Consider the following 27,339-nt stretch of genomic DNA (forward strand, 5'->3'; position numbering starts at 1 on the left):
AATGTGAAATGATCTGCCACCCAATTTTCTAATAATTGACCCCCGATACATTCAAGCACACTCTTTGTCATATCAGTTTTAAGGCAAGACAAGGAACCTGAATGTCTTTAAAGGTGTGAAATGACATATAGACAAGGTAATTGGTGCAAAAACAGAAGATGTGGAAGACTCACCCTCAAGCACGGGATTGGACTGAAGCAGCTGCTCCTTCACTTTGTTCACCTCCTGGCCCTTCCCACACACTGCCGCCACATATGACATCACAAACTTACTAGCCTCTGAAAAACAGACCACAGAAGAATGAGGTCAGGGGTCTTCTTCTAGACGAGACCTCACTCCAAAAATCCCCTTTACATCAACTCTAACCATACTCTAGGGAGCAAACGCCTTTCCTACCTCACATGAGAACCCAAACTCCCTCATTCTTTCAAAGCTGACTATGAGATCAGCTGTTTAAAGAGCTGATACTATTAATTATGGAGAGATGACAGAACAACTAAAATATAGGCAAAAGCCTGTGCATCAATGTCCAGTTTCGCAAATATATATATTTTTCTTATTTTAAATCATTTAGTAAATAAATAAATAATAAGTGGAATAGTGTAGAAGCCTGCCCTAATTATGTTAAACTAGTGATTATCATTATTATTTTTATTACGGTTCAAACTCGGTTTTAGTTTTTACATGGAATGATTTTAATCTACTTGGCACTAACGGCTGTGTAAGATTTATCTTGTTCGATGCTTAATGACTTTCCCATGTCTGGACCTGAGAGCAGTGGCTTGTGCACAGAAGTGCAGATATGAAATGTTTTCTAAAGGGAAAGACGCCCACTTATGTTTTAGAGATTTATGGCTATTTTTGGATTCTGCTCAATTCACAGGACTTAAAGTATGAAACATTTTGATCAAACTTAATACATGAAGGGATGGCAGAGCGATAATCAAGCAGATAGAAAATAATGCTATAACCCCTCATTTCATATAGCTTTTAGCATAGGGCTTGAACACTGAATAAGAGCACAATTTCATTAATATGCGAGCAAGGGTAGATTTTCTATACTGCAGAAGAGCATTTTGAAATTAACACAGTGACCTTGACTAAAAGTCAATGATTTTCATCGGCCCTTGCTCTGTAGTCTGCAGTATGTGGATTACCACAATCCCCATTTATCTCATTGCGTTGACTGTTGGATGTTCTGGATTTGAACGGTTGGCACAGTAAGATGCCCATTTTAAACCAAGAGGAGTCCAGTTTTGTACTGCCAAATGGCTGTGGTTAAACTTCAGCATTCGTAAAGTAATAAAACAGCTTCTTCCAAAAGAACATAATAGAGCTGAGCTCACATGAACAAACTTAAACAAATTTTCAGTCAGAAAATCAGACAATATTATACCTGCTTGTTAGATGAACACTTGCAATTCAAAAACTAAAATAAAAATTGTGTTTATATTTCCTCATTTTAAAATCTGTAGGTCATTCATTGTTTGATCATCTCTACTTGGTCTAAAGCAAATGTTTCTTCTGTAAAGACTGATAGGCAGGCACAACTTAATTACTCAACGTTTCTAAATAATTAGCAATTTGCTATTAAAACACAAAGGAAAGGGTCTCAAAAGGGAGAATATTAAATACTATCCATATGTAAACTCTGGATGGGAGCCGAATGAAAACACTGAATACAGTAATGATTGGCTCATAAATTATCAGAAACACAGCACCTGCTCCCCATTTGTAAATTTTGATCCGAGTCCCAACAGCAGACGAACAGTTTGACACATGAAGAATCTAAATGCATTTTTGAAAAAGCTCCAACACAGATGGACAGCACACTTCAAAGAGGTATGTTAGTCTGCAAAACTAATTTAATCTAAATCATTACTTTAGATTGTAGATTAATCTAACTTAAATATATCAAAGTTGAAGCATCACTAATGTTAATTAGTTACTGATTAGCTTGACTCGTGTTTAAGTATTTTTAAGTGGTCTTACCCGTTTTTCCTGCCCCGCTCTCTCCAGTGATGAGAATGCACTGGTCTTTATCTTGATCCCGCAGGGACCGGTAGGCCTCATCTGCCAGAGCATAACTGAGAAGAGAGAGAGAATATTCAGGTTTTAAAGGTTTAACAAAGCAAAGCTTTTATTTGCAATTAGGCATCTGTCATCACTGTTCTACTGAATCTGTATAAGCAATTTACTTCAGCCATCTAGACCTTAATAAAAAACTCATGCTAAATTGAGAGCATTTAGTTATATACTCTGATAAGAGGATAGGCAATGCATGGTTTAGATTTGGGAATCATCAGAGATGGTCACAGTATGATGTATCAGTAAATTCTCTGCAAAACTAGGAATATATATATATATATATATACTCCACTGGTATTGCTCAAGGACCCAGATTTTTTTTTTTTTTTTTTTTTTTTTTTTTGTAATTGGACACAAGGTGGGGACCCAGCACAGTCCCAAACTTGCTATTCAAACATAAGTAAATAATGTTCTTACAATTAAACTTTGAGGGGTATTAATACTGATATCACTTCTAATTCACATGCACATTAGAATAGACTTTTAAAAAGGTTCGGTTTAACTATGCATGAGTATATAGTTAGTTGGATTTTATTATGTGCCTGTACCATTGTTTTTCCCTACAGTGCTGAACTTTCATAACAAACCTAGGTTCCATTTTCAGTCACAACCCACCAGCACATAGTCAGTTGAATTCTTCTTTTTCAGCAAATTCATTTTTTATTGATGGAGGCATCAGTTGTCGACAGAAGAAATTACTCCATGTTAACAGTCTATACTGGGGACCATTACATTTATGTTTTTATTCTTGGTAGAAAACAAACAGGATATAACTTTTGAATTAAAAGAGTCCATAATTAGCATCATTCTCCATAAATTCCAGGACAGTAAACCAAAGAAAAGTGGGTCATATGGTGCTATAACCCAGTGGGCATTGTAACAATGATGTAATTGTAAATGATTCATTTGAGAGAGAGAAAAAAAAAAAATAGAAACAAAAAAACAATACAAAAAGAAGAGCAGCAGTCTCAGTTCATGTTTGTAGGGCAGATTGTAGGCTGTGTCAGTAAATGTTGCTGTACTGACTGACATTATTCCAGGGTGAGTGATCAGCTCTAAATAAATTGGACTACACACTGCCTAAAAACAGTGCTAATATCAACCCATTTTATTCCACCTCCCAGTTTCCTCACAGTCTGTACTTTTCTACAATCATTACTGAGGAATTTTCCAAAACCACCACTAATAATAGGTCTGATTGTGAGGGAAATGTTGCATGTAGTTCCCCTCCTCTAAGACGTGTAAAAGTCTGGATTCATCAGGTTCACGGCAAGCTAGTGATACACATGCATATGGCAAAACAAAAGTTCCAGAACAATGATAAGCAGATCCAAGGTTGAATGGAATTGCTGTAATACTTTATTGATATGCATGTTCTTAATGACCATGACAAAAGCCATCTCTGATGTGACATGCATACATTTGGATACTTCAGCTCTAAAATGGGTCAAAGGCATGCCAGGACTTTTTCAGCTTACAGACATGGGTAAATAGCACAAATAAAATATTCCGACACTATGGCTCCAAACTCTTGCAAGCTGCCTACGTAGAAAGCATTTTAAGGCATTGTAGGCTGTTCCAAAAGTGTGTAGATGATTATGTTGCAGTCTAAAATGCTGCCTTTTGGTTAAATCCTAAAGGTGTGGTCACATTGGCAAAACTGGGAAGGAAAGTCCATTGTCCATTATCAGCAGTATAGCGATGTATGAAGTATCGGTTACTTTAATACCACTTCCAAACATAGCAGTTTTACATTGGTCAATGCAACGCATTTTAAAAGTTTAACAAACTTGAACTGGATCTGATAACAAACTACATCCATTTTGGCAAACCTTTCTACTCGCAAAATTCCAGATCACGAGGCTCCCTATTGAGATGACTGCATTTCACCTGCGCAAATTTGGTGTACAAGCGTAAAAGTGACCGCACCTTATAGCGGAATGGAATGTGTCCTTTGCCGAAGGTAATTCCAGAATGCACTACAACAAACTCAATAAAAATATATATATATATCCATTTAATAAGGTGGAAAAACAATTAAATAGCAGTAAAAGGTTAAAAATAGTTCTATCAATTATTATACACAAGTTTTTTGTATGCTTGGAGAACTGCATTGTTAGCTAATTGTAAAACGTTAATGCTAAACTCTTGTGAGTTTCCTCTGAGGTTTGTATAAATAAGGATATTTGTATGGCACACAAAGCTGCCTATGTAGAGTGTTTCAAATCAGTAACATATAAAGTAAAAAGGTTTTTACTCAACTGCAACAACCAGCTGTATCAGACGAACTCCTATTGGTAGCTGCCACACATCACTTCTAATTTGCAAAAACTGTGTACAGGACTCTTAATAGCTGCTTTCACTCCAAATAAATATTATACTCTCATTGAAAATGAATAACTTCAGTCAACGGTCTTTTTGCAAATTGCTGTTCAAAGCAGCTCACTAGGTTGGGAACAGAGCCTTTACTTTAATATTATGAAGATAGTACACTAACCCAAAAGTATTACTATTAACACTCCAAACAAAATCTTGAATGGAACAGACTGACGCGCCACAAATTGTACTGAGAACGAAACCCAAAAAATATAGAGTCCATCTGATGGAGACTTGGTCTCTGGGTGGAGGCCTGGGAGAGACTTGTGAGGAAAAAAAAAGAAGAGTAGGAGAGCCAGAGAGGGTATGTGGCATTACATCAACACAGAAACGTGCACGGCCTAGATAGCAGATGTTTGAGCTTTGTGAGGTGGCAAAACCGACATGACCCCAACAAAAGAGAGGCATAATACAAACCCTGACAGAGGGCCATGAAAGGGGTCCCATTGAAGGAAATTTGCCAAAGTGGCAAATCTAGACCATTGTGATCCTTCAGGCAGGCCCAGCGTGCATTGCAAAACCATTTTTTTTTGTACTGGCGAAGGGTCCACAAGAAAATTAATAGCTTAAATCTGAATATGAATGGACCCACAAGCAGAGAAACAAAACAAAACAAAAAAAGACACAAGAACTCTCTCAATGACAAAAGGGAGGAGACGCGTGTGTGGTATTTGTCCCGATCCAACTTTGAGCTAAAACTGAGCTTTGGTTTGCAGTAAAAGGCCAGGGAATCATTAGATGTTCGTCTTCAAGCCCCGCCTGTAGCCACACCATGTGCAGAGAGAGAGGAAATTAAGAGTAAAGTGAGAACATCTGCTCTGTGCAATCGTCACAAGGTTAGGACAGAGGGGTCAGTTCATCAAGTCTTCTCTACAAGAGACTTGGTGAGATGTAGTAACAAAGGACCAGTGGGAACATCAAAGTAAGTAGTCCATGAGCTGTTGGCCTGAAGACCCACATCTGACCAGGAGCTTCTTGATGAATGGAGGAGGGATGTCCTTTAGCACATGGCCTCCAGGAGATTGAACCATAATTTCAGCTTGCTTTAAGGCCGCGGTAAGGCCCAAAGCCTCAACATAAGGCACATGGCAGAAAATAGTATGTTGCTACCACCGATAGTCCTGCTTAAAAGGGAAAACTAATCACAAGGACAGGAACACCCAAAATATAACCGACATCAATGCTGTTAAATGTACAGAGCTGGAGGCAGGACAAACTACACAGGAGCCAAATAATGAATCATGCCTCAGCAGGCTGGACAGCTCGCTACACAAGGATAGGATATCCGTATGTGTTTCTGAATGAGCCACAGTGGAAGTAATGTTTTCCTGCTTGTGGTGGAGTGATCATGGACTCCGCTGGAACAAACAATGGGCCACGGAAGCTCCGGAGAAGGAAGGCTGAAAAATGCAAGTGCATTCAACCAGGTGGCCACAAACACCTCAGCTTCTTCTTGCACAATGCTCTTGTTTCATAGACTTTGGTGTGTCTGGTTTTACATGTACAAGGAGAAGCTATTGCACAGCCTGAAGGAGTAAACAGCCACCAGATGTGATGCTTTTCCATATGGAAGCTGTGAAATAAGAATGTGATTCTTAAAAGTTCAGTATAAGCACTTTTGCCAGTAAACCTTTTCCAACCAAACCTGAATTCAAAACAGTCAGAAATATTAGGAGTTTGACCAGAGGACATTTACTGTCCATTAAAACCTTTACTTTTACTATAAAATTAACTTAAAAAGACATCTTGCAAAAATCTATTTTTTCAGGAGATTTTCATAGCTTATATATATATAAAACTTCAATCAAATTCTGAATTTTTAAATATTCACTGTCCATTAAATATCTTTTCAAATTAAATTTATGAAAGTTTTTTTAGAAAAAAAACCCTCATGATTTATATATATATAAAAAAACATTTTATCTTTCATTTGCTGAGTGTTCTAACAAGAGTTCTTGCACATGTTGTTTCTTACAATTGTTTAAACAATAGAGTGTGAGAGGCCTATAGTTGGGATCCCCCTTCCATTGGCCCCTTCACACCCACAGAAAGGAAGAACACGGGAGTGAGTCGGTCTGTTTTTAGTCACCCAAAACCGGATGACTTTACTGCTTCCCTCTGTCTGCACTGACTCAGCTTTCCTGACGTCTGTGCTCTGTATGTTCTGTCACGTGTCCCACATCTGTCCTTTGAGGAGACCTATGGAGACTTCCATTAAGGCCCCACTCCAAAATCTAGCAAGCTATCCGTGGAAAGCATTTTAAAGGAACATATATACCTTCTTTCGGGAAAGAGTAGCCAGTGTTACATGCATCCTTCGGGTAGATGGAAAATCCAGAATGAATTGTGACGAGCTGAGTGGAAAATAAACACTGCATCCAAATATGCCTACTTTCCTACTGTATGGTAGGGGAAAAAAATTATATGTAAAAAGAGTAGCATGTCTGAAATATTTATCAAGTATTCATAAAACGGTAGGTGAAAAGTACCAGGAAGATGTATTCCTTTCACAGAGAATCTGAAGTATGCATCTAATGGAAACTATTATCCAATGAGGCCACAGGAGAGAAGTGGTGAATGACAGCAACAGAGCATCTGATGTCTCAAGTCACATGACATTGACAATGACAAATGTAATAAACATATTTATTTATTCAGTTTGATTTTAGATTTAGAAAATCCATCCAAGATGGCAGACAGAGCAAGAGAAATGCTGATTACAATATATTTACAATAGTTCATTCAATACCAAAATGTATCAAGTAAAAAAAAAAAAAAAAAAAAAAATACTCTTAGTACACTGAAGTCATACTGGAATTAAAGAAGTGACAGACTTTTTTCCGTATTGTGATGTGTGTGACATTTTGATTAAATGTTACGGTCATATGTACAATTGAATTATTCAAAGATCTATAACATGCATTTATAAAATAGGCTGGATGGATTTTTATTTTATTCCAACTCTGAATTTTAGCTTAACAACATGCTAACAGCTAAAGGTATTGAAATCAAATGCATGTTTAGTTTCCTGTGCAGTTCAAGTATAATGGATTTTTTTCCCCACCAATGCTTTCAAAATAAAGTAAATAAGTAGAATTGATATTTATTTTATTTGTCTGCAGACTTCTGTGAATTTTCTTTAGAGCTCACAATATGTTCTGGGATTGCCTTCTCCTTAAACACACACATGATTCTGCCGTGGACTTTGGCCAATGCTAGTTATTTTATATATATTTTGGAATAGCCTATTATGATACCTTAATATGCTGTCTAGGCTGTTATAAGAAAGCTTTTGGTGATACACAGGAAAACGGATGAACTAAAATGTACTCCATTCAAACCAACAGTGTTTTAGAGGTCTAGCACAAACCTTCATGTGTTTGGTGTCCTGATGCCCCACAGAGAGCACATCCTCTCTCATTCATTCACCCTCACTCCTCAGGGAGAACTTATGGCTTTCCAATATTCAAAGTTAACCACAACCACAGACTGGTGGTACAAAGAAAGAATAGATGAACATGCCACATAAAAACACTTCACTTGACATGTCTCAACAGGGGGACCTGACCCAAGTGTGACCCTCAATAGATGAAGAGCTGTCGGGGAGGAAAGCAGTCTCCACGAGATGACAAACCATGCCATCATGGCTCAATTTAGCTGTGGCCAAGGGGAGGCTGTTCTACACGAGCCAAATCTTGTTTATCCAACTCCGTAGCAGGAAATGAGGGAGAGGGATTGTGAACATGCTGGGAGAGGGGTCACCTTCAGATTCTGGGAGCCAAAATAAATACAATTATGGGGTGCAATATGGTGATTATATAATGGTCATAACTTAACACAGTATAGCATGGCTGACTACCTCAAAGTTTGCTTGCTTCTACAAACTTCATAGAATGTCTCATAGGAATAAATGAGACATTTCTGTAAACAGTACGATTTAATTAAATGTTCTCAAAGTTGACATTATTCTTGAGAAAGCCAAGGTTTATTTGAAGAAATTATATTATTAAGAAGTTATATTACACAAACAAAATGTGAATAAAGCAAATGCTTTTCACAGTGTAATGACAGACGGCAACAGTTAGTAATGAAAAACTGAACAGTAATGTTTTAGAGAAAGGTTAAAGGGGTCACATGATGCGATTTCAAGTTTTCCTTTCTCTTTGGAGTGTTACAAGCTCTTGGTGCATAAAGAAGATCTGTAAAGTCACAAAGACTAAAGTCTCAAACCCAAAGAGATATTCTATATAAAAGTTAAGACTGGTCCACGCCCTCCTAAAACGGTTCATTCTAACACGCCCCCACATGTCTACGTCACGATGTGGGAAGATTTGCATAATGCCGCCCAAATGTTCACGCAAAGAAAGAAGGCGTAACCTTTTATTCTCGCTGTTGCCGCTGGCTCCATGTCATGGAGACGCTGTTTCGTTGTGAAAATGAAAATACTTTGTTTGGCCTTCCAAAAGAGGACACAACTAGAAATCAGTGGTTGAGTTGTATTTTCAACACTGTTCCAGAACAGTTCAACCCAAATTTTCCAATGCCAGCGGTTCTGACTCACAGACTGTAAGTACGTTTACATATGTAAAGGATTTGCTACTGATGATTCAAACGTGAGTTTCGAGCAGTGTAGAGTAGCGGTTCTCTATTCTAGTCCTCGTGCCCCCCTGCTCTGCACATTTTGTATGTCTCTCTTATCGCTTCAGAAATTTGTTTATTTGAACGCAAGTGCCCTGCGAAGTGGACATCACAGTATATTCCACCATGATTCCAGTTCGAAACTAACGTATATGTTCCATTAAAAGTGCATTGAAGTGTGCGAGACATGAATTTAAATTGTTGTGCAGCGCAAATCCGTGAATGAATGTTCTGAAGTGAAGTAAACTTCAACAGATTTCCCCTGCTCAGGGAGTAGGGAGCAATGAACACTGTGTAGGGACCATGTCAATGGGAACACAGTTCATGCATGGAGCTCACTTCTAATGAGCTGATTATCTGAATCAGGTGTGTGTTAACAGAGATGGACATGCAAAATATGCAGAGCTGAAGGGGGAAGGACTGGAATTGAAAACCGCTGGTGTAGAGTAGCACTTGTTTGTCGTTTCTCTGATCAAAAATGCAGACATGGTTTTATGTTTACGCGATGCGATGCAACGCAATGCAATGCATAAAAACACAGTATAAGTCATTATAATCCCCATAGGATGCAACAAATGCCTCGTTTGTAATGGGTTTTATTGTTTTTGTCTGGTTGTGCCGACATTCTGACTGGGACATGCACCACAGTATGGCAAGGGGCATAACATTTCCGTCACATGCTTGTGGCATTCGGCCAATCACAAAGCACTGGATAGCTGGCCAATCAGAGCCTCACTTTTCAGACCGATGAGCTTTGCAAAAAACAACGCGTTTCAGAAAGGCGGGGCAAAGAGGAGAAACAATAATGTACAGTGTGTGGAAAATAATGTGTTTTTTGAACCTTAAACCGCATAAACACATTTCATTACACCAAATACACAAAATAAAGTTCTTTACAGCAACATCATATGACCCTGGCTGAGGTCTCTCACTGGTCTGATTGCTTCTATTGTTCTCATTTGTTAGTGGCTTTGGATAAAAGCGTCTGCTAAATGATTAAATGTAATGTAAATGACCCCTTTAATTAACTAATTACAAGAGGTAGCAATAAAACACATGGCTAGATAGATTTTCAAATGCAAGACTTTGTCTGATTCCTTGAGTGAAAAAATCAAGGTCAAGTGTTTAAGTAAGTTGTGAAGTCACTGCTGAAACCCTGAGAAACCAAGGAAAGTCAAAGCAGGAATGGAAACAATGAGAAAAGCAAACACTGGCTGAGGTCAAGTTCATGACATACCATAGTTTTCGACATGTGACTATTACAAATCATAAATCCACACAGGTCCACACTACTTCAATATTTGGAAAGCAGTTAAACAATCATACTCAGCCTTCATGGATATGTTGTGGTGAACAGACACAATTACTACATGACTGTCTGGATTCTGGAATACTTCAGTCTGATTAGTCATAATTCTGCTGTAGTTTTTTATTTATAATTTTTAAAATCGAAAGAGTGGATATCTGTTGCTAAGAAAACTTCTCACAGTTAAATTCCTATGCGTTTTGTTTAAATACTGGACAGGGTTCCCAAAAGAACTAAGCTTTAAATTAATTAAACATTTTCTGCATTTCCAAATTATATTTAGAGTTAAAAGGTTTTCCACATTAAAAATAGACAATAGCAAATCTAATATAATGTCGACTAATGTTTAACTATATTAACTGACCTAACTGACAAACAAAGGACGTGTAAATGTTGTTATGTGCATTCAGAGCCAAATCTATTGATGACGGAGAAGAGGTGATTTAGTTATTACACAACCTGAGCCAAAACAAGCCCTCATGCAACTCTCATGCAATCCCGTAGAAGGGACTTTCCAGTATGGGAAGTGAGCATTTCCCCCACTATATCCCAATTTTTTATATATATATTTTTTTTGGACTTACACAGCCTTGAAATGTAGGCAGTAAATACTGTAGGGATAGAGGCAGTTTGCTTTGTGTTTCACTGGCAAAGGATGAGGGTGGGTGGCCACATTTACATGAGAAGAGAAGCTTCGCTCTCTACCAAAGAGCATGTCTTCCAACGCAAAGTCCAGAGTTCACCTCTCTCTGTGCTAAAAGCCACTGCTGATAACAAATAACCAGGATGACACACTCACTTAAATGTCCATGTGAATGTTCAAAGCTGTTTGCCGACACTTGTTATACAATATTACCTGTAACCATGTGTGGGATGAGCAACATGATGAACTTGAGTCATTTGCAGCTTACAAAACTGTGCTGAATTGATTGCAAAGAAAATTATTTAAAATACATACAAAGAGACTTTTATGTCCTTTTCAAATGCTGCTTATCAGACTGTAAAATGTGACCTTAGTGAGGTCTTGGGCAAAAGCAAAGGCAGATTGTAAGACAACTTATGCACAGTCTTAGGACTGTTTGTGATTGATTGGTCGATCAATAATGTCGTCATGTTCTGACATTCTCACTGACACAACAAACTTAAATGGTACCGCACAAACCCAAGCAATTTTAAATTTCAGAGTGTAGGGACAAAGTAATGGGTTTTTTCTGTAAAACCCTAGATCGTAAAGGGATTCTGGGAAAGCAAACAACTGTAGTGGCTCTGTAAACAGCAAAGTTAGCTTAACATTTCCTTATTGCCTACATCTGTACTGCAGCAGCTGAAGAGACTAAATGTGGTACTGTAGGTTTTCCACGTGTTGTCATGCAGCCGTTCTCATAAAATGAAATATTATCCATATTATATATATATATATATATATATATCTCATCGTGAATGCACATATGCAACTAATGTCTGTTATATGGTCTAAAAACCAGATACCAAACCCCTCTTGCCAGCAATTAACCTTTTCTGATACACCATGTTTTTGAGTGCCATCTTTAGGTTTACTCTTATTTAAGTTTACTCTTATAAGTGCTCCAATAATTACATCTTTGCAAGGCTGTATTTGAAAAGAAAAAAAAAAACAATCCAAAATGTAATGTGTGGCTCAAACTGTTAAGATCAGACTGAAATAATCAGATCTTGTTGAAAATAAACTTCAGTTGCTCATCTAACATTGGGACACTTCAAAAGAATCTGCAGAGTTGTAGGTGCTACACAAAGCCAAAAACAGCACAAGGCTTTGTGAACTTTCTAAACTTGCAACTCTTATTAGATCTACTCAGTTCATCTTTATACGACCCCTTTAACCAGCAGTTTCAGCAAGTTTGTGCCAGTCTGGAGTTTAGGCATAGGCGTGATGAGAGAAGCAGACATCTGGCCCACACCCTGAATGAAACCGGCCTCCTGCTTCCCAAATGTGTGTGAGATGTGGCAGTGAGAGACAAAGTCAAATAAAGAAAAGTCTCCCACACACAGACCACTTAACAAATTTACTCTTCTGCAAAGAGATGCTGAGATGATGATCTGCTATTGGTAAAGATGATACATCAGTCCTGTAATCTGTACATCTCTTTCTCTGCCTATGAAGATAGTTATGCAAAGAGACACACCCTACTCTACAGTAGTAAAGGCTAATGTTATAGTACACAGATGATCAACACAACATAAAAATACGCAAATTACATATACACCCGGCCTGGCCTACAAGTAGGAGTAAAAGAGCCTGGATAATATCAGCTTGAATGCCTGTTTTCAACCTTAATGAAGGCCAAACCGCCTTAACCAAAAGGTGCCACACATGTTACAACCCAAACATGATTCATTCTCAAGAAAACAGAAAAGTCCTCTAAAATGGACTTCAAAACACTAGAAGGTTGGACAGTTCACCCAAAGATGAATACTGCTTCACCATTTATTCACCCCCATGTTGTTCCAACCCTGTACTTCAGGCACAATATTTTAAGCAAAATGTTTAAGTGATATTTTTGGGAGCACTGTCTATTTACAGGGTCATGCATTTAGCATTTAATGTTTGATTTGGGACTTTTATTCACTGAAATTGAAAACTGGTTAATGCAAATCTGAAATAATGTCAAACTGGGACCTATAAGGGGTGACATCCTCCAAGTCGTAATCTATTAACTCATGATAACCAGTCGGTTCCTCTAATAAATATTTACAGAAATCTAAAAAACAAAAGCTTCTGTGATGAGACTGATGGCTGAGTGCCCTGCATGGATGAATAGAGTAAATCTGTCCGGATCTAAAAATCCCCAGGTGTTTGGAGCTTAATTCAGTCGGGCTGAAGCACATGTACCCAAACACAAGCCAACAGCAGTATACATGACTCAGCAAGAGAAAACCATGAGAGGGAGAGGTGAACATTGCTGACTGACCTCCAGGCCTTTTGATTGTCTGCTCAGCATCCTTCAGCAGGACTCAAATGCTTTCACTCAGGTCCTTTGTTGAGTGTAAATGCATAATCCACTGGTCATGGACATGAATTTTATTGTTGTTTTCATAAGGATCACTCAAAACATGCTTTGCAAAAAAAAAAAAAAAAAAAACACACACACTTTAAAGGAGACCTATTATGCAAAAATATTTTTTTTAAGGTGTAAAAAAAAAAAATGTACAAATAAAAAACAAGTTTTGTGTTTTGGGATGCACCAATGAACATAGGAGTCTTCATAGACTCCCTCCACCTGAGCTGCTGAGGACACTGTAGTTAAATTAAATTTTCAATGGAAATATCCCGGGAAATATTAAAAACATTCTGTAAAGTCCCTATATGTGTAGGGATCAATACCAGCGGTTTGTGCGCAAACATCATCTCCAGACAAAGTATGTATCACACGTTGCCTTTCTGAAAGAGCTTCTTGGCACTCTGTAAGGCTAATGTTGCTAAAGCTATTATCTCTGCCTGTTTTCACTGGTGCTGCCTTCACGTGCTACCAGAATGACTGCAAATAGGAATGTGGTTATTTATGAAGAATGTAGTTAAAAATTGCATATGAAATCAATGTGAAGTTGACCGCTTGAATACGTCAAGCTCATAATCACAAATCGGACTTATAAAGTTTGTGATGGCTCGCAATGGCACCATGAGACCAGCTGTCGCTATTTTTATTGTACCGAGCTCCACCCGTCTGTGTAATTTATAAATGCGTATTTATTATGCTCAATACAATCAGATGACTGACTTTTAACCAGAGTACATTTTCTGCAAGGATAACAGGCTTGTACTAATAGTGGAATATTTATTTGCATGCCTGAGCTTGAACTCTTGAAGCTCCGCCCTCTTCTGAAAGGGGGCTGGGAGTACTAGCTCATTTGCATTTAAAGGGATATACACAAATGGCGCGTTTTGGCTCATACCCTAAAAGTGCCAACTTTATCAAGCTATAAAAAATGATCTGTGGGGTATTTTGAGCTACAACTTCACATATACACTCTGGGAACATTAGAGACTTATTTTACATATTTTAAAAAGGGACAAAATAGGCATTTTCCAAACCGCTGGGATGCTGGAGTCCATTTCACACAAAAAAAGTACAAAACTGTGACTGCTACCCTTTCCAAAAGGTACTAATAGGTACTTTTAAAGTACTAATAAAATACTAATAAGTACCTTTAAGGTAAAAATATGTACCATTTAGGGGCATATAAAGTACGAAGATGTACCTTTTATATCTTTTGTACCTTATGGTACCACCCCAGCATCAGCTTTGTCCCTTTTTTTTGGTTTGTTTTTCTGAGAGTGCAGCATCTTTGGGTCATAAACAGGGAAACACCCTAGATGCATTAGTAGTCCACTGCATGGCTTCCAACAGTCAAGTCCAAAAAAAAAAAAATTGAATCTCTATGAGCTTTTTTACGTGCCAGGCTGCACTATCAGCAGGGTACATTCTCTCTGCAAACAATGACCTGGTGCTGCTCAATAGCGGAGTGCTAAGAGGTCCCATTACATCACTACACACAATGTAATACAATCTACCCCCTGAGACGCAGGAGCTCAATCTGGGCATGACACACTGACCGAAGTCCCCATCTGCAACACCATCCAAGACCCCCATCTTCCAAAACGGTCATGAGGATAAGCACCTGCCACCAACTTTGTCATGCAGATTACTAAAAAGACCTTCAAAGCCACACGTGGACACTAATTGGCTTACATGATGTTTAATGTCAGTGTTTACTGTGATGAATGCTGGCTACTGTCCAAGGCAAGGCAACATTATGGCTCTGTCCTAAATCCAGCCTAATTTAAGTGAACCCTCTACCCCCTTTTTCCATGAAGAATTTGAGGAAAAACTGTAACTGGAATTCAACGGAATGGATTTAAACATTTTAAAATGTGTTCTGCAGATGTAGATTCAACTCGTATGTAAGTGATTTGTAACACACTACATAGGCAACAACACAAACAGTGCTCCTCATACAAAGCAGGCCACAATTAAATAATAGCACACAAATATTAGGTGAAGTAGCTACTCAATACCCTAAATACTACTGTAGATTTGGAACAGAGCACATAAATATTGCTATAATGCCTACCATTGTGTTCCTCTCTAATCAAACACAATTAGTGCTAATAGCCTGGAACACAGCTGCAAACTCTCACTACAGCTTCTTTGGGATGAGCAGTATTGGGTAGCAGGTGCGAGCAGGCCCACAGCACACAGAAGACCCCAGAGGAAAGAAAGGGGCCATCTAGTCACTACATATGTGCAACGAGAGTGTTTCAAAGATGTCTAGAGAGACAATGGTTGTCCAAAGCATTTGGCAAAGCTCATCCATTTAATAAAGACAGTGTGTGCTGTGGTTAATGCTCAGGTAATGAATCATCAAGCCTGCTGCTGGTTTTTTTGTGTCTAAACGTCTGCTCATTAAAGGAATAGTTCATCCATAAAGGAAAATAGTGTCAATGTTTACTGACCTTCATGTTGTTCCAAATGCTGTTTAGTTCTTATCAAAAGGAGAAACTGAATGAACCTTTATGATGTAGCTCTGTCATATGAAAACAGTTAAAGACCAAAACTGTCAATCTTCAAAATTAAAAATATAAATAAATACATAAATGCATAATCCATAGTAATAGTCATATATGCAGTATATTCCAAGCCATACAATAGCTTTATGCGTGACTTTTTTTTTAAGTTCTCATTCACTGATGATTTTTCTTTCCTCCACAGAAGATCTGCAGCCTTTAAAAGCTCTTTAGATTATAAAAAACAAAAAAACAAACAAACAACAAAAGAAACATTTATTTTGAAGCTATTGACATCAGAAGGCTTGGAACACATCTTAAGTTGTTTTGAGCTATTGTACTTTCTTAGTGTAATTACTATGAACTAATTTTGAAAAAGAGCTTTGTGACAGTACATCAAAAAACTGGTTTGGAATGACACTGGGCAGAGAAAACAGTATTTTAATTATCAGGTGAACTTTTCCATGAAAGATTTTGACTACACAAAAATGATCATTACTGAAATTGAAACATGTATACAAACAGATTATACTGATTTGTGAAAATAATTAGTTGGTTACAGTAGGCTCATGGTCTTCTAGTGATTCTTGTTGGCTCACAGTTTCTTAACTGCTTAATCTCAAATAGTTACCTTGAAAATCTATCTATCTATCTATCTATCTATCTATATATATATACACTCATACACACACATATATTGCTTTTCTTGGCCTCCCTGTAAACCATATAGTACAGTATGTGCTTCTGAGAACACTTTCAGGCCTGAACTATTAACAGTTGTGTTTAGAAAAGCTAAAAGCACAATGTGTTTAACACATGGGATCACGTTCTTGCATGAACCTCAGACAGAGATGTCATAAGGACTATTAAAGAGACCGCTCACCCTCAAAAAAAAAAAAAAAAAAAAAAAAATACCATGCACACACAGACAACCTCATTCACAGTCTGACTCCAGTGAAGCACTCTTACCACACACAGATGGCCACTAAGCCAAAGACAGCAGAGCAGTGTGAAACGCAGTCTGTTTGGAAGGGAGAGGTGACACCAAGGCTCTTGAACCACATGCGGCTGCCAGAATGAGGCATTTCACACTCATCCTGGGTCATTAACTAAAACAACCTCAACACCAAAGTTCAAGCTTGCATTCCAGCGGTCAGAGAAGATCCAATGCAGAGCATTTGCAAACATCATATCTAATACAATTTCAGCCTTCTGAAGACATGCACTAATTATCTCCACATATACGTATTTGTTTTGATGACACTTCTGTGAACATTTTTGAACGACGACAAATGAATCTTATTTTGAACAAAGTAGGCCTAGTCTAGTCAAAACTAGTCTAAGTGAATTACTACATTAATGATATATTCACAATGTTGCTTAAATTTTGTATTCAACAAAATACTCTCAAATTTAAAATTCACAATACAGAAAACTCATAACCCAACCCAAATCTGAAGTGAATTAACAAACTAATATCTTACCATTCTGAGTTCTGCTCCATTCTTCTCTCTGAGATGTCAGATTGTCTTGATAACAGACCACTTGTGAGGGCACATAGCTCTTTTTAGGATATAGTTGTAACCAGCAGTGAGTGTTTTTAAACCCCACCATTTGCAGTGATTAGTGATCATAGTGGTCTCAGCCACTTTATCGTCTCCATGGCTTTGACCATATCTGAAGCTCAGCTGCCAGTTGCAGCAAACTCTTAATGTTAAGAAAACTCAGTTATAACACCTTTACAATTGATTGTTTAACTTAAGAGATTTGGACTCAGGCCTCTTAAAAGCAGGTGGGCATATGACAGCAGAACACTTTTAAACATCAGAAACCAGTTTTCTCACCTGTTTTACGACATTTTACCCAACGATCAAAGTTGGCCACCTGAGATTCTCCGCACGACGAATGAGAACAATGGTCATGAGAGGGCTCCTCCGAGGCAACGAAACAGAAAACACAGAGGGAAATGCGCTGGGGTTCACAACAGACTGAGGACCAGAGCGCACAGTCCACCTTTACCCAGTATCCTGCTAGCCAACGTCCAGTCGCTTGAGAACAAGATGGATGATCTCAGAGCCAGGATAAGATTCCATTGGGACATAAGGGACTGCAACATAATCTGCTTATCAGAAACAAGGCTGAACCCCTCGGTACCGGACGAAGCTGTAACACCGCCGGCAAAACCAGAGGTAGCGGGGTCTGTTTCATGGTCAACAACAAATGGTGTGACCCCAGGAACATCACCACTCTGTCGCATTCCTGTTCACCTCATCTAGAGCATCTGACAATCATGTGCCGCCTGTTCTATTTGCCTCGTGAGTTTACAGTGGTCATCGCCGCGGCTGTTGACATTCCACCTCAAGCGGACACGGAGATGGCCCTGTCTAAGCTTCACGATGTGCTTAGTGTCTGCTTAACCAACCACCCGGACGCTGCCATCATTGTGAGTGGGGACTTTAATAAAGCCAGTCTTAAACATGTAATGCCAAACTTTTACCTTTAAAGCTAGCTCGCTACCAGGTTTTGGTAAATCTGACCATACTGCCATCTTCCTCATACCGGAATACAAACAAAAGCTTGTGCAGGCAGCTCCAGAGAGGCGGGTGGTGAAACGCTGGTCCGCCCAATCAGAAGCAGCACTACAGGACCCGCTCAATGATGTAGACTGGGACATGTTTAGGTCTAGTTCCACTGACGTCAGTGAGTTTGCGGATGTATCTATCAGCTTTGTCGGCACTCTGGTTGAGGAGTTAACACAAACTATAACAATAAAAACTTTCTCGAACCAGAAACCATGGGTCGATAAATCAATCCGGGCACCAGTGAATGTGCGCACGGCCGCATATAATGTGGGGCTCGTGTCGGGAAACATGAGCGGATACAAAACTGCATGTTACACGCTCCGACGCGCTGTGAGAACCGCTCATCAGAGTCTCATTTCCAACTCAATGACTCCAGGCGCATGTGGCAGAGACTGAGAACTATCAGTTCTTTTAAAAGTAAACCTTCCATTGCAGTGAGTGCTGACTCTTCACTAGCCAACGAGCTGAACACCTTTTATGCACGTCAGTGACGCGTGCGTAATCACTGTATCGGACTGTAACGAAGTTTGTCGAGCTCTGAAGCGTGTGAACATCAGGAAAGCGGCTGGCCCAGACGGAATTTCCGACCGTGTATTGAGATCATGCGCCGATCAGCTGGCTGGACTGTTTACGTCCATCTTTAACGAGTCCCTTGCTCAGTCAGTCGTCCCTACATGCTTTAAAAAAATCTATCATCTTTCCTGTACCAAAAAGAAACAATCCATCTTGCCTAAATGATTATCGACCAGTGGCACTATCATCACTAATTATGAAGGTTTTTGAAAAGCTTATCAAGAACACCATCTGCTCCTCTATCCCTAACAACACTGACCCACTCCAGTTCGCCCTAATAGGTCTACTGAGGATGCTGTCTCCCGTCTCCTGCATGCCACTCACACCCAGACCGACAACAATAAAGGGAATTATGTAAGGCTGCTGTTCATAGATTATAGCTCAGCCTTTAACACTATAGTCCCCCACAATCTGGTCTCCAAGCTCAGAAACCTCTGTGTAGCATCTCTGCACATCATCTGTGTAGTAGTCTAATATATTGTGTATTTTTCATTATTTGTATTTAATCATCTTCTAGTTTTTCTTATTATTTTTTCGTATATCTCATTTGTATTTAATTTTCTCTTATTTTTTTTGCACAGTCTAAAAAGAGTATGCCAGACCTACATTTCACTGCTTGTTGTATGCCATATAACTTGTACGTGACAAATGAAATCTTGAATCATATGAGCTCTAAATGCCTTAGGAACATCTGCACACTCTAGACCAGGGCTATTCAATTAGTTTCATTTGAGGGCCTGATTATCGAATTGAAAATTTGAAGGGGGCCAAGGGGGTTGGGGCCATCCCAATCTCTTTATGGGTAGTCTATAAAATAATTAATTAAAATTAAATGCATATTCAGCAGTAAAATGAATTTATATTACCAACAGCAATGTCTATGAAAGGTTAACATTTGTGTTGTCTGTCAATAATAATAAAAAAAGAAACAACTAATCAATCACAATTAAAAACTCATTTAAGGCAGTGTTTACAAAATTACTTGCCAAAACAGTGCATTTTGACATAATTGTGTGTGTTTTTGTCATTTGAAGTGCTACTGGCACGCTTGTTAAAAGTGGCTAGCCAGCATATAGTACGTTCAGCCGAACGTGCAGACTTTCAAACTATACTGCATTTGATAATCAACTTCATCCAGTCTGCGCTATTTCTCGCCAAACATTATGACCGATAACACAAACTAACTTAATTAGTGCAAACACAATTCAAGGCATGTGCACGATCTGCACTCTTCTCGTGGGTCGGATGAAAATGATTGGAGGGCCACATTCAGCCCACTGGCCTCCAATTGAATAGCCCTGCTCTAGACTCTTCCTGTCTTTAATGGAAACCAAAAACACACTGTAGTATTACATGAGTCAAAAACAGCAATAATAATGTAGTCTTAATGAAGGGGAGTCATTGCATGGCTCCATCGAAGTGGTGTACATTATAATTGTTGTTTTTTGCCTTTATTTAACCAGGAGAGAACCTCACTGAGATTAAAAATCTCTTTTACAGGAGTGTTCTGGCCAAGATATGCAGCCCAGTTATATATATACACATATGACAAACAACAATACGTCACAACAGTAAGATATCAATAAAATACAGCACTACAACAGTCTGATGGTGCAGCATATTCAAAAGCAGTTTTACCTAGATTAGTTCGAGCTGAAGGTACATAAAGATTATGATAAGACTGGGAACGCAATGAATAGTTACCAACTACTTTTTGTTGATTCAAACAACAGAAATGGCAAAAAACCCATAATTGCTTTGTAAATCAATAAGTACCAATGCATTTTCCTTCGAACAGCAAGTGAAGACCAGGCAACTCTTTAAATGTACAGTGATGTGTAGAAATTTTACAATCCGTAATAAATCTTAAGGCACCGTGATACACAGCTTCCAAGGAGGCAAGAAGATAAGAAGAGAAATGCTGATATACTACATCCTCGTAGTCAAGAATCTGTAAAAAAAAGTTCCAGACACAAGCTTCTTCCTTGCGTTAAATGAAAAGCAAGACTTATTTCTATCAATTATGATGCCCAGGTACTATACTCTGACACTAATACGATCAGTTTCCCTTGCAGAGTTTGGAGAACAACAGAACTATCTAAAGAATTTCTAGAATTTGATAACCACATAAATTTTGTTTTCTCAACATTTAAGACCAACTTTAAAGTAAAAAACCTTGCTTGAAAAATATTAAATGCTGATTGTAAATCACCCAGAGCTTGGTGTTGTGTAAGAGCAGAACAATAGATGACAGTGTCGTCTGCATAAAAGTGGAACCTTGCTTTTTCAATATTTACTTCTAGACAATTTATATATATAGTAAATAATAATGGCCCCAATACAGATCCTTGGGGAAATCCCGTACCCACAAGCTCATCAACAAATTGAATAACTCCCACTAAAAAACAATTAAACCATCCCTTTAAATAAGCATTAAACCATGAGACTACATCGTCTGATAGACCAACACTTCTAAGGCTGGTGACACACTGGCTGCGTGGCGTGAGCGTGGCATTTCTGTTGCGTGTCAGTTGCGTGGTGGCTGCGCCGCGTTTTCTGTGTCTTTACACACCAGAACCATGCCTGACGCGGTGCTGGCGCGCTGCTGCTGCTGTAGGTGACATAGAGGGAGGCCGCCAACAGACCAGGCTCTTGTCTTCATGACAACAATTTCAACTTTTTTCACACACCTACACCTTCCAAAATATAAATATAAAGCCTACTGATAAAAGGACACCGTCAACAGTATTGACGTCAAAATAGACTATGTTTGACAGGTGCAATATTTGAAAATTATTTATTTATATCTGAATTTATGTCAACCTATAGACTTTCAAACATCAAAATGTCATTAATTAATATGTATTTGTGTACAAAATGACAAACATATTTTTTTCAAAATCTCATGGTCCACTGTATCAAAAGGTTTAGTTAAATCAATAAAAAGACATGCACAGTGGTGTTTTTCATCTAGGAACCCCACAAGGTAATTTGAGACTTTTAAAACAGCCGTAATGGTGCTGTGTTTTTTACGAAATCCTGATTGGTGGATAGTCAAAAGTTTATAAGTGTGTAAATACTGTGTCAATTGTTCACTGATAAAACTTTCCAAAAGTTTCGACAAACTTATTTATTTATGATTTATGGATAGTTTGAAAATCTTAAATCGGAAACACGGATGACTGTTTAGCAGAATAAACAGACTTTGGCTACTTTAACTACTGCTCTACTAAAAGTATCTTAACACCATACAAATGCCAACCAGAATGACATGATATCAGTTTTTATGCATTTGTAGGTTTGGACATCCAGAAACAGAATGGAACCACCAAACAGACTTGTACTCTGTGTAAGTCTGGTTTAAGCTTGGCGACACTAGTGGAGGAGAAAGTACACACTTAACGTTGAATATAAGATCTTTGGTGTCTAAGCAATTGTTATTTTTTTAGACCTCAATGTGGACTAGTGGATCAGCTTCAAGGTATGTCATGATCTTGCGTTCCTTTCATTTCATTAGGTTTCTCAGATGACAGAATGACCCTTCAAGCTGCCAATTCTGCACTTGCCCTTGGAAAAGGTCATTCCCTTTGACCACTTTGAACTCTATGAAAGCCTGTGATAACTTTGAGCTGTTAGTGCAATTGGCTTGCTTGTGCAGGTTTAGATGAAGAATTTACTTAACCCTGTAGATGAGAAGAACAATCATATCACACATGGTCTCAATGTAGAGCAGGCACACTCAAAACTGCCATTATAAACCCCAAAGTTGACAAGCATCTGTTAAAATCGATAAGGGTGGCATGACCTTGCCATGGACAGGAAAAGATGATTAGGAAAGGACAACTTCCAAACCCTGTCATAGTCTCATCTTACTAAAAGATCTACCACACAAAAGCCTAAGCAGATGGCCTGACTTGGAGATTGAGATCAAATTATGTCTTTTACAAAGTCTATAAGGAGGACCTAATTAAAAGAGACCTTAATCCAAGACTCTCATTAAAGATGAGAATAAGTTTTATGCCTAAATATACACTATGCAAGGGTGACTAGTCCTGCTTTAGGAGGGCCAATGTCCTATTAAATTTAGCTCCAACTCCAAGTTTCTAGAGCTGCATCTCAAATAGCCCCTTTTCATCATTTACTATTCCATCAATACTCTACTAATAATGTGCACCAAATGAAAACCAGTGAGCAAATTCACACATTGAGTCCACCAGAAGTGCTGTGAAACACCACTAGCTAGATGCGGAAATTCATTCAGTGCAGCAATCACAGTATATGGGTATAGTGGCTAGCCATTGAGTGTACATCAGTTAAACTATTGACACACATAATGAGATTGAATGAGTTCCCTCGATAATGTCCACTACAATATCAGACACCACTACAAATGCCTGTCACCTAAAATAGTGCATTATATAAATGTATAGGGAGTGATTTCATACACAGCCTAGTATTCCAGAAGACTATGATTAGTTGCATCTGGTATATTTTACTAGGATTAGTGTAAAACTATGCAGGACGGTTGCCCACCAGGAGCAGGATTGAACACCCCTTGATGTGCTTGATGTGCCCCGAAATACGTCTGTAAGATTACAACTCAAATTTATGATGCAACCAAGGACACATTGCATTCCAAGCATTGTTGCAAAAGTTTTCCATCTTCAGTTTTCCATCTAATGAGGAAAGATGGCTGATTTCAAATTGCATTGGAGGTCCTGCATCAGGTGAGTGACTGTAACTGAGATCAGTGAGAATGCTAATACATATATATCTTCAAGTAATTACCTTTATACACATTTAAGCCTATACGGTTATATGAGACTAGGCTCTTAAAATATTTCTGAAAATTATAAAACAAGCACAGACTTGACCAAAACTTACCCAAAAGCTTGACAACAGTTTGAGCACAGATGCTCTGGGCCATTTTGCTGATGACTGCTCTGTTTACTGAGGTGATGAGGTGATGATCATAAATACTATTTAACAGTTTGTGCTGTTAACAGGACCAAATACGGCCCATTGTCCCAGGACGCCGAAATGTACAAGCCCCAGAGGCCAGTACACCCAGAGCCATCTAAGTGGTCTGCTTCCCAGGCATGACAAGAAAAGCAGCTGCCCTGGAATGAGCTCAGAGCCTGGCTTCAGATCAGAGGAGCATAGACCCTGACAGTGTTACATAGACTAAATCATATGAATATGGATGGGTCCAAGACTGAAGGAGAACTGGATCCCAGATCAAATATTCACTTAAAGCAGATCAAATGAACAGGATAGGCCCAGAAGCAAAGAAGAGATCAATTTAGAAACATGAGGAGAACAAACTATGAACCCACAGGCGAAAGTATCAAAAGGATACTTTGGGGGAAAAATACAGCTGTACACAGCTGTTTATTTAAACTTCTCCTTTTCCAGGGGAGAGTGTGTAGAATGAATGGGAAAAGTTATTGGTACAGCCATCCCATTCTCAGTGGCTCTTTTTTTTAGAGCTAGGTTTTAAGAGTTAGATCAGGCCATAGTGTTTTTTTTTTTTTTTCAGTGGGTAAGTATGCGTCTGCCGATCACACAAAGCAGACTGCTTTGTTTTGATTTGGCAGTCTGGTCAGGCGGCTGGTATCCCTCTAAAGAGACAGATGGTCATTATCTGGAGCAGGACAGTGAGCCGCCCCTCCCCCCTGTAAGGGTTGGACATCACGTGTCAGGGGTCCAGTGAATAAAGCACACCGTGTTTATGCACACCTACTCTGCAAACATGACACCACTGGGGGACCTTCACTTTATTATTGATTTAAAAAGCTGCAAGGCTTTTTGCATGCAATTTCTTTCAGTTTGTGCTCTGCTGACCAGGAAGCCTAGGGAAAAACTAGACAGTGACTTTGTTGTATAGTGCTTTCAAACAAGCTTTTTAGACTCACATGTGTGGACTGAGCTCATAGAAGTTCCTGTTGCGATATTCCTCCACCTTTTCTGCTGTGTAGATGGGAAGGGACTTGTAGGGGTTCATGGAGATCACCACACTACCAATGTATGTCTGTGGAGGAGAGTTAAAGATACAATAAACCACTGATCAAACAAACAACATCAAAATAAATACATAAATAAAAATAAAACATAAGAACAGATTTGTAAAAACATGAGATAAGAAGAGACAACAAAACCAGTCATACGTTGGAAATCAAATTTAGAGAAAAATCTATGAATAGTTGATATTTTTCTGAAATATTATTAATCTTCATCGCTCAAAATTTGAAGGAATATTAGCTGTTGATATACAGCTGTTTTACTAACATGTTTGACAAAATTACCAAAGCATCTCAACAAAAACCTTCATTTTGTGGAAAACAGTGATCAAAATTAGAGAACAGTAACCACTGTTGCATGATAAGAGATTACAACTAAAATTTTGGAGGGTTACAGCTGCCAAAAATTAGTAGGAAGTGTAGAGGCCCTAGCTTTAAATGACTTCACACATCTGCAGCCACAGGACATCACTAGTCTCTCAGTCTGGTGTGATCTTGGTCCACTAAACTCGCTTTCATAAGGGCCTTTCGCACCGCTTTAGTTCCAGAACTAAATGTACAGTACTAAAGTACTGGGATGATTTTGCTGGAACTGTTTCCCAGTACCATTTAAAGGGTTGCATTCGCACCGACAGTGTGAACTAGGTCGTGACGTAAGCCGGTCGACAGCGATGTCATTTGTGCGCGGCTTTCAACAATGTTAACAAATGAAGAACAACGTTAACAACAGGAGGATAAAGGACGCTGTGATCGGAGCTGTGCTTTTGTTGCGTCTCGCGGGTTTCACTATAATGGACATGGAATGTCGACGTTTATGTAAAGCTATTGAAAGAACGGAAAGGAGTACTAAGAATCTCCAACGACAACTGGCAGTGCTACATTTGTTACAAGTGCCTGCACTTCAGTGTCCGTATATTTAATCGCTGTTCATCATACTTGCAAAATAAGTTGGCAATGTTTACAGTATGTTACACGGCGTTTTAAATCATGGTGGGTGAGGGCGTTTTCGAACGTGTTTGGTTTGGTCTACTTACGTCACGGGCAGTACCAGTTGTGCTGGTTAGACCCTGCTCAGGAGTAGGAGCTAATTTGTTTCTTGAAAAAGGCAGTCCGGTGCTAAAAATGCCCAAAAGTTGGTAGTTCCACAATTAGTTTGGGTACTATGATAAGGTTCCTGTGGTGCGAAAGGCCCAATAGAGACTTTCAGTTGGGTTTAGATCAGGACTCTGGCCCACCATTCCATTATTTTCAGCCTCAAGCAACTGCTTTACCCGTTTTGCAGTGTGACAAGGGCATTGTCTTGCTTGAAACTTGCAGGCTTATTGGGAGATGCTTGTATGGAAGGAACTGTATATTGCTAAAGGGGGAACTGATAAACATTTGCATTCACGTCTCTGCCATTTAGTTGTATAAGTGCCCCAAATTCTGCTGTAGAAAACACCCCCCAAACCATGGCACTTCCTCCTCACCTTTCACTGACTTCTGTACACACTTGGGCTTCAGTCTTTCCCAAGCTTGATGCTGAACAAGGTTTCCCATTTCACCCAAATAAATTAAACTTCCTCTCATCACTAAAGTGAACTTTGGACCAGTTCTCCTCTCTCCACACAACCTGGAACAGATTTGGAATGGCCAGCTTCTTTTGTAATGGCTGAAAGGGTCATCCCTTTGGCCTTTATCTGGACCACCTCATGTTAAATGGTTTCAGTAACCCACCATCTTGCAAACGCAGTTAAACTCGTATGACTTGGCTCGGCTCAGAACAGCTCGGCTAGGTTTGCATTTCCACTGCAGTTCAGTACTGCTTTAGAGTGGGCAGGATTATTCACGTCATTATAGTTGTGCCGCCTCTACTGCCGCGACTCCTGAAAAACTTTTTCATTCCGCGTCGCCCCATCAAGCTCTCACTGGATCAGCTCCTCTGCTATCAACGAGAGGAATGTCTGTACTTCCTCAACAGACAACGAAACAGCCACTTTTTGGTTGTTAAAAAAGGTCCACTCATTTAAAACTGTTGCATTCGATCCTTTGCTGGCTGTGCTGATTTAAATCTAGCGGTTATTTTGTGTTTGTGTCACAAGTTCAGTGATGCAGGTAGCGACGATTCTATCCGGCCAATCTGTGATCAGCAGAGTTTACACTTCCTGTTTTGGTAATGGTATGGTTCACTTGGAACCTCAACTGAGGTGGCACTAAAAAAAAAAGTAACAGGTG

General features: G+C 39.0%; 1 protein-coding gene across 9 annotated transcripts in view; it reads right to left on the reverse strand.

Annotated features, from left to right (window-relative positions):
* myo1b (myosin IB) overlaps positions 1–27,339 on the reverse strand; it is a 75,240-nt gene that overhangs the window by 33,793 nt on the left and 14,108 nt on the right. For all 9 annotated transcript variants that reach the window (XM_042730754.1, XM_042730756.1, XM_042730758.1 and 6 more), the window contains 3 exons: positions 25,021–25,136; positions 1,993–2,087; positions 174–278 (listed from right to left, as the gene is read on the reverse strand). In XM_042730754.1, the coding sequence (XP_042586688.1) occupies positions 174–278; positions 1,993–2,087; positions 25,021–25,136 (316 nt within the window). The remainder of the gene's footprint in view (positions 1–173; positions 279–1,992; positions 2,088–25,020; positions 25,137–27,339) is intronic.

The sequence above is a fragment of the Cyprinus carpio genome, chromosome B9, assembly GCF_018340385.1.
Source record: "Cyprinus carpio isolate SPL01 chromosome B9, ASM1834038v1, whole genome shotgun sequence".
Classification (NCBI taxonomy): domain Eukaryota; kingdom Metazoa; phylum Chordata; class Actinopteri; order Cypriniformes; family Cyprinidae; genus Cyprinus; species Cyprinus carpio.